The 7335-nt window shown below is 34.5% G+C and overlaps 1 protein-coding gene across 1 annotated transcript in view; it reads right to left on the bottom strand.

Moving 5' to 3' along the window:
- Positions 1-3651: 3651 nt before the first annotated feature.
- Positions 3652-7335, bottom strand: part of LOC121421211 — an 8292-nt gene continuing 4608 nt past the window's right edge. The window contains exons 3-4 of the mRNA XM_041615873.1: positions 4067-4121; positions 3652-3871 (exon numbers count right to left, since the gene is read on the bottom strand). Coding sequence (XP_041471807.1) covers positions 3652-3871; positions 4067-4121 — 275 coding nt within the window. The remainder of the gene's footprint in view (positions 3872-4066; positions 4122-7335) is intronic.

Raw genomic sequence — 7335 nt, 5'->3', positions numbered from 1 at the left:
TGCTATTAAATTTTAATACCATTTTTTGTAATCTTAAAACTGACATTAATACTAGTACATATTCTTTATCATACAATACATTCCATAATATGTTCTTGGATTTATACAGGTCTGGTAAATTTTGTTTTCTTCTCACAAAAAATGAGATTTGGTCTTCTCAGTGTGTCGTAGTGGTACGATAAACGTTGTATTCAATATAAAATTATCACTTAGGCTATAGCTATTAATTTAATGATACCTGCTAATAATATCTACATATTTTTCATTAGAGTGTCAGTAAAGGTACTTTGCTGTTACATAATTACATTCATTATTGATATTTCTTCCATTTTCAAACTAAGAAGTGCTGATGAAGTTCACTTCGTAAGGGTGTCATGTCCGTTACGCTAGTATATTATCAAATATTAGGGCATGAATAAAAAATAATCTTTTCTATCAACTTTTTTTCCTTTAATTAGGTGTGGCGGATGGTAGTAACTGGAAAATACTCATTAACTGTTGTTAACCGGTGTAAAATAAATTTTTCTAAATATTTTTTTGTTTTATAAATATTGTACAAAAAGACCCCCTCTCAAATTGCAAAATAATAGGAGATATTACAGATTACCAGTTATGATATGTGTCTCTAACCTCTAGCCTTAACATGTAAACAATTAGACTTGTACCATATCTTGTAATAAAATAATTATATTGGCTTACAAAAAGTGGACAAAACTGTCATGTCCGTTACGCTTCGTGTGTCATGTCCGTTACACTACATTTTGAGCTAGGAATACAGAATGCACTGCAAAACTGTTGTTAAACACTATTTTATGGATAGAGCATGGTCTTAAGGTTAAATTAACACCAATGTCAGGTGCATGCAATCTAAGAATTCACAGGAATTTTGATAAGCAATAGGAGGTAAAAATGCTTCGTCCATTTCGTGTCATGTCCGTTACGCTCACAAAGAGTGCAATTTCTCCGCAACTGTTCAATGAAACGATTTGAAATTTTATGTGTATGTAACTGATACTTAAATGTGTCTGATAAGCTTAGTAACAATTATCAAAAGACTGCTAATTCTACTGTATAAACATTTGAATTACAAAAATTTGTCTGAACGTCATGTCCGTTACGCTGGAATTGACCATATATATATATATATTTATATATATATATATATATATATATATATATATATATATATATATATATTATATATATAATATATATACATACATATATATATATACATACATATATATATATATATATATATATATATATATATATATATATTATATATATATATATATATATATATACATATACTAACCACTAACCCGTCTCTGTGGTCTAGTGGTTAAGGCACCGGCGTTCAAAGCTGGGGGCCCGGGTTCGATTCCCGGCAGAGACATTTTTTCGGCATCACCAATTTTTCCAAAGGGTAGATAGCTCTGGGGAACTTTGATTTAAGCTACGCCTACCATCGTTCTCTTCATCCATTTCTTTACACAATATTTAAAAAAAAGAGTTGCCAAAGCTGTTGTACATGTATAGCTTCACACACATTTGTATACTTTCTCCCATACGTGTACTGTATCAAAGCACTAGCTTTGTATCAAAGCATAGCTTTGATCCAGCTGAGGCATGGCGGCTTGTCATTGTTCAAAACCCAACTTCACCCGACAAAGGAAATTATAATTGGTATGGTGTCGAAAATCTGTCTATCTGACGGTCAATTGGATCAGGGTCGGCCTAACCACTAACCCGTCTCTGTGGTCTAGTGGTTAAGGCACCGGCGTTCAAAGCTGGGGGCCCGGGTTCGATTCCCGGCAGAGACATTTTTTCGGCATCACCAATTTTTCCAAAGGGTAGATAGCTCTGGGGAACTTTGATTTAAGCTACGCCTACCATCGATCTCTTCATCCATTTCTTTACACAATATTTAAAATAAAAAAGAGTTGCTAAAGCTGTTGTACATGTATAGCTTCACACACATTTGTATACTTTCTCCCATAAGCACTAGCTTTGTATCAAAGCATAGCTTTGATCCAGCTGAGGCATGGCGGCTTGTCATTGTTCAAAACCCAACTTCACCCGACAAAGGAAATTATAATTGGTATGGTGTGGAAAACCTGTCTCTCTGACGGTCAATTGGATCAGGGTCGGCCTAACCACTAACCCGTCTCTGTGGTCTTGTGGTTAAGGCACCGGCGTTCAAAGCTGGGGGCCCGGGTTCGATTCCCGGCAGAGACATTTTTTCGGCATCACCAATTTTTCCAAAGGGTAGATAGCTCTGGGGAACTTTGATTTAAGCTACGCCTACCATCGTTCTCTTCATCCATTTCTTTACACAATATTTAAAATAAAAAAGAGTTGCCAAAGCTGTTGTACATGTATAGCTTCACACACACACACACACACACACACACACACACACACACACACACACACACACACATATATATATATATATATATATATATATATATATATATACACACACATATATATATATATATATTGATTACGACTGTATAACTGCAATTGCTGAACGTGATCAAGTACATGTATATTGGAGGTCATGTACTACAATGTTTAATAGGCTGAAAAATGTTGCTAAATGATTTAGCTGGATACTTTTTTTTCGCCAAAGACTAATCATCAACTATATGTATGTACATATAACTCAAATGAAATCATGCGCAGTCAAGCAAGCAACGAAAGACACAACAAAGGTTTATTTTCAATTGGTCTAATGCCAGTTCATCTAATTACTAACTCGTGTACTCTCATTTTGTAAATCATCAATTCGTCCACTATCCACATGGTCTAATTGCCAATTTGTCTACCCACGATTTTGTGTAACAACCAGTTGATCCAATAGCCATTTAGTCCATAATACATTTGGTCTAATTGGAAAAGAAAATGGATATTAGACCAACTGGTTATTATACGACATGATCATAGACGAGCCGGTGATTAGACGAAGTGATGATTGGACAAAATGGTAATTGGACCATATGGTTATTAGACGAAATGTTGATGGATAGAATGACATTAGACTGAACGAAGGTAGACCATGTGGTGAGTTGGTAGTGGACGAATAGGCAATTTACCACAACAAAGAGGGACCTAAAATGACACCCGAAAATTTATTGAAGTTGTATTTTAACTAAATTCAATTTTAAAATATGCCTTAGTTGATGATTAACGTTCGGACGAAATCACTTTCGTCGCTTAATCACTGAACATCTCTTTCCAGACTATTGAACTTGCTACTGTTTGCAATTATATAAATATATATATATATATATATATATATATATATGAATATATGTATATTTATAAATGCGAAAAATTGAAATAAACATACGATATATATTAACACTCACACTAGCCGGCCCCCCCCCACACACACACACCTATATACGTATATATATATATACATAATATATACATATATACACTGGCCATCATATCGGCTGTTACTCTTCACATTCTAGTTCAGATATTTTTTTTTTTTCATTTTTGTTACTCTAGCAAGCCCTAAAAATTATAAAACATTTCTATTTATGGAAACTGTACATCAATAGTTAAAAAGTCTAAGAAAAATGTTATTTTAAAAGATTTATAAAGAAATAAAGATTCGAACTAAATGCGAACTCACAAGACTGAAGCCTGGTTTTGACGGTCGTATATATGCATTGGAAGGAGACGCACTTCACCAAGACTAGTCAGGAGAGTTGTTAATCTATCTAGAGCAATTATAGTATCATTTTCCAAAGTAGACGACGCGTACTTGAGTTCGTTTATCGTAGTTAACAACGCCTCTATCAAACTAGGTATAGGAAGATTGGTCTGGGTATGCTCATCTGGACTCCTGCTAATCAAAAAATGTGGTAAATATTCAACCATAATGGACTGTTCATCCGACTATAAGCAATTTTTAATACGACGAATTATGATTTATATTATACCCATGACGGTGAAATATACATTTTTATAGTGAATATCTACAATATTGCAATAAGATCGTAGCGTCACCGTTCCTTATTATAATACAAGTATGCCAACTTACATGCATCTTACTGTTGAAGGAACAGGCTTGACTGGCGTAGGTAAACAGATTAAACCTGTTGATGAAATCATGTGATAATATACGCTATTATCCAAACTATACTGTCACGACTCACAATCGCAAAGCAAAATGCTGAAAATTTCATCAAAATCGGATAAAAAGTAACAAAGTTATTGAATGTCAGAATTTATATATTTTTGGGGAAAACAGTTATATGCACATCGCCATGAATATTCATTAGGTAGGCTGATGATTTTTTTCCTTATGTTATTACATGAAATCATAAATGTTTCATTTTTTCATACATATGTAAATGTGTATCCATTATGATAAAAAAAAGTTGCAGCAGTAAATAACTAACATGAGTAATGTTGTCAATGCAATTGATATAGTTCTTGGTACATAAATGCTGAAATAACCTAATTCCATATGATAAGATTCAAAAGAACAAGTGGGGTTATGATATCATCAGCCCACCTGATTATTATTCATAAAGACATGTCTAGAACTGTAAATCAATAAATTCAATAACTTTGTCATTTGTTATCCAATTTTGATCAAATTTTAAGCATTTTGCTTTATGAATCTTACTTTATTTATTGAACGAAATATCCCAAGCGTGGAAAATCCCTTTTTAAACAAGAATTTGGATGATGGTTTTAGATAAACCTACAATTAAAAACAGAATATTAACAAGTGAACCGAAGTGCGTGAATGAAACTGTAGTAGACGCGATAATTTTCTAGATGGTGCAACACGCTGTAATGGCCACGGTCAGTTGTATTAAATGAAAAGTCCACCCCAACAAAAAGTTGATTTGAATAAAAAGAGAAAAATTGAACGGGTATAACACTGAAAATTCCATCAAAATCGGAAAAAAAAGAAAGTTATGAAATTTTAAAGTTTCGCTTATTTTTGCAAAGCAATTATATGCGCATCATGGTCGGGATTCAAATGGGGGGGGGGGCTGATGACATCACTCACTCACTATTTATCTTGTATTTTATTAGATGAAACATGAAATATTCTAATTTTCTCCTCATTGTCCTATGAAACTAAGTTTTATTCCGCCTTGAACATGTGGCATTACCATTGTTATAGACTTTTATGGTTCAGTTATTAAAGTTGACCTTCAACGAGTTTTGACAACTATTACGTAGATGCTTTTTGGAGCGTTGAAAATCTATTGAAAATGCTCGTCAAATAAAATTATCGGCTTATAGTTCATCGTTGAAAATGGTGAACTGGGACAACTGATCACTCTAAGATCAATTGATTTTTAAAACAAAGGGTTATGAATTCTAGTCATGGCGCAAATTACTCCATCAATGAAGTGATCCGAATCGTGCAGCGCTTGGACCACGGAGGGTAGGTCAAATTTGACGCGGCAGGAAAGTATGTTTGTGCGTAAAAGGCAAAAGCCATATAAATAGCTCTTAAGAAGGGCATAATTACTTTAAATGTTACACAAATAGCGAAAAGGCATTAGTTCCATCATGCGAGATTCAGCTAGAGGTGATAAAGATATTCAACAAGGCATGTTACAGCAAATACGACATTATCCGTTGAATGATTTTCGCATTGTGTCACAGTCAACGCATTAACCACTTATGCACACCATCACAATTCTCAATGTATAAGGTTGCATAGGAATTTTCTTCAGATAAGATTCAAGACATATTTTCACTCAGTAATTTGTTCAAGCTCTGTCATTTGAACGTCTTTAAAGTGTGTTTGGTGGGACAGACAAGGATGGAGTGGCGGTGTTATGAATTCATTAAGCTGAAGATGGGTCACTTTTGAAAAAAAAATAATGACATTTCATCATTGTTCAAGACATTATTGTTCATGTTTTGACTCGGAATGAGCTGTATGAACAATAATGTTAAAGGTATAGGTCCTTTACAAATTGTCCTTGGCGGAGAGGGGAGGACGTGATGATTTTTTCGTTGCTCTTCTAAGTAACGGAAGCACTCCGAGCAATGGTGGCACCAGTATTTTAAAACTGATGGGTGGCATAAAAACAAGTTTGGGGACATATCATGGGGGATAAGATTTATTTTGCATGTTTCATAAAATAGAGAGTAAAGTACGATCTTTAGGGACTAGGGCACTGGATTCACCCGTTGGGTCCATGCTGGGGTGACGGGTCCAAGTATAAAACACGCATATACGTGTTTCTATTACAGTACAATAGCGTTCCATATTTTGACAGGTGTGTTGGCTCAGATGGTAGAGCGTCCGTCTCATAACCGGTAGCTCGGGAGTTCAAACCCCAGCCCCATCAGACGAAGAGACGTTCAAAGATGGGATTTGTTGCAACTCTGTTTGGCGCTCAACGATTAAAGGGATCCTCGTCAAATGGCGCTGCACAGCGGCTGACGGGCCCATTATCAAAAGGGCAAAACAAATTTTCTGAGTATTTTCTTTTTTCTTGTCTATTTCGAGCAATAAAATAAAATGGATTTTCATATTTTTCATTTTTTCAAAGGAGGTGGGAGGGGGAGAATATGTTAATTTATGTTCCCAGATCGGCGGCTTGATTTTTGGGGGTTGGTTTAGGCCTATGTATCAACCAACTAAAGAATGGAGTTTTAATTTTAGGTACATTTAATTAGCTTTATTATTACAAGAAAGTGTATCTCGCATGGCATAAATAAATACTGCTTTTAGAATATGTGATTCATTTAGGCCAAATAAATAAACATTTTTCAATATTCTTAGCAGCTTCTGGCTATACAGTGCGTCCCAGAATAAACGAAACCGAGATTTAGCGATCATTTATCATAACTTAATCATAAATAGAATAGATAAATGACCTACCAATTTAAAGCTTAGAATCTCCTCTTTCATCTGATGTTACTTAGCTTATTTCTTATTCACGCATGAGTGAGCAAAAACAATTTGAAGAAAGGATACCAAAAACTCATTTGGCGAGGGGTATCTGGGTTTCAAAAAGAAAACCACATTTCTGAAAAGTTCAATGTCTACTCTTTAATTTGGTACCTCAATTAAAGAAAATGGTCAAGAAATAAAAAAGTTCTGGTCATTTGAAATAAGGCTTGTATTTCCATAATTTCATGAGATAAACGTGTTTTCACCGGTTTCCCACAGAAGCTTTCGCATGGTGAACAAAAGATTTAATGCATGGCTGATCGTCAACAAAACGGAGTGTTGAGTGAGTTTGAAAGCCAGCCTGGAGAACCTCTTCATTTTATGAAATTATTGAAATTCAAGCCTTATTTCAAATGACCAGAACTTTGTTATTT

This window comes from Lytechinus variegatus, chromosome 9 (genome assembly GCF_018143015.1).
Source record: "Lytechinus variegatus isolate NC3 chromosome 9, Lvar_3.0, whole genome shotgun sequence".
In the NCBI taxonomy this organism is placed as follows: domain Eukaryota; kingdom Metazoa; phylum Echinodermata; class Echinoidea; order Temnopleuroida; family Toxopneustidae; genus Lytechinus; species Lytechinus variegatus.
This window is presented reverse-complemented; position numbering and strand designations above follow the sequence as displayed.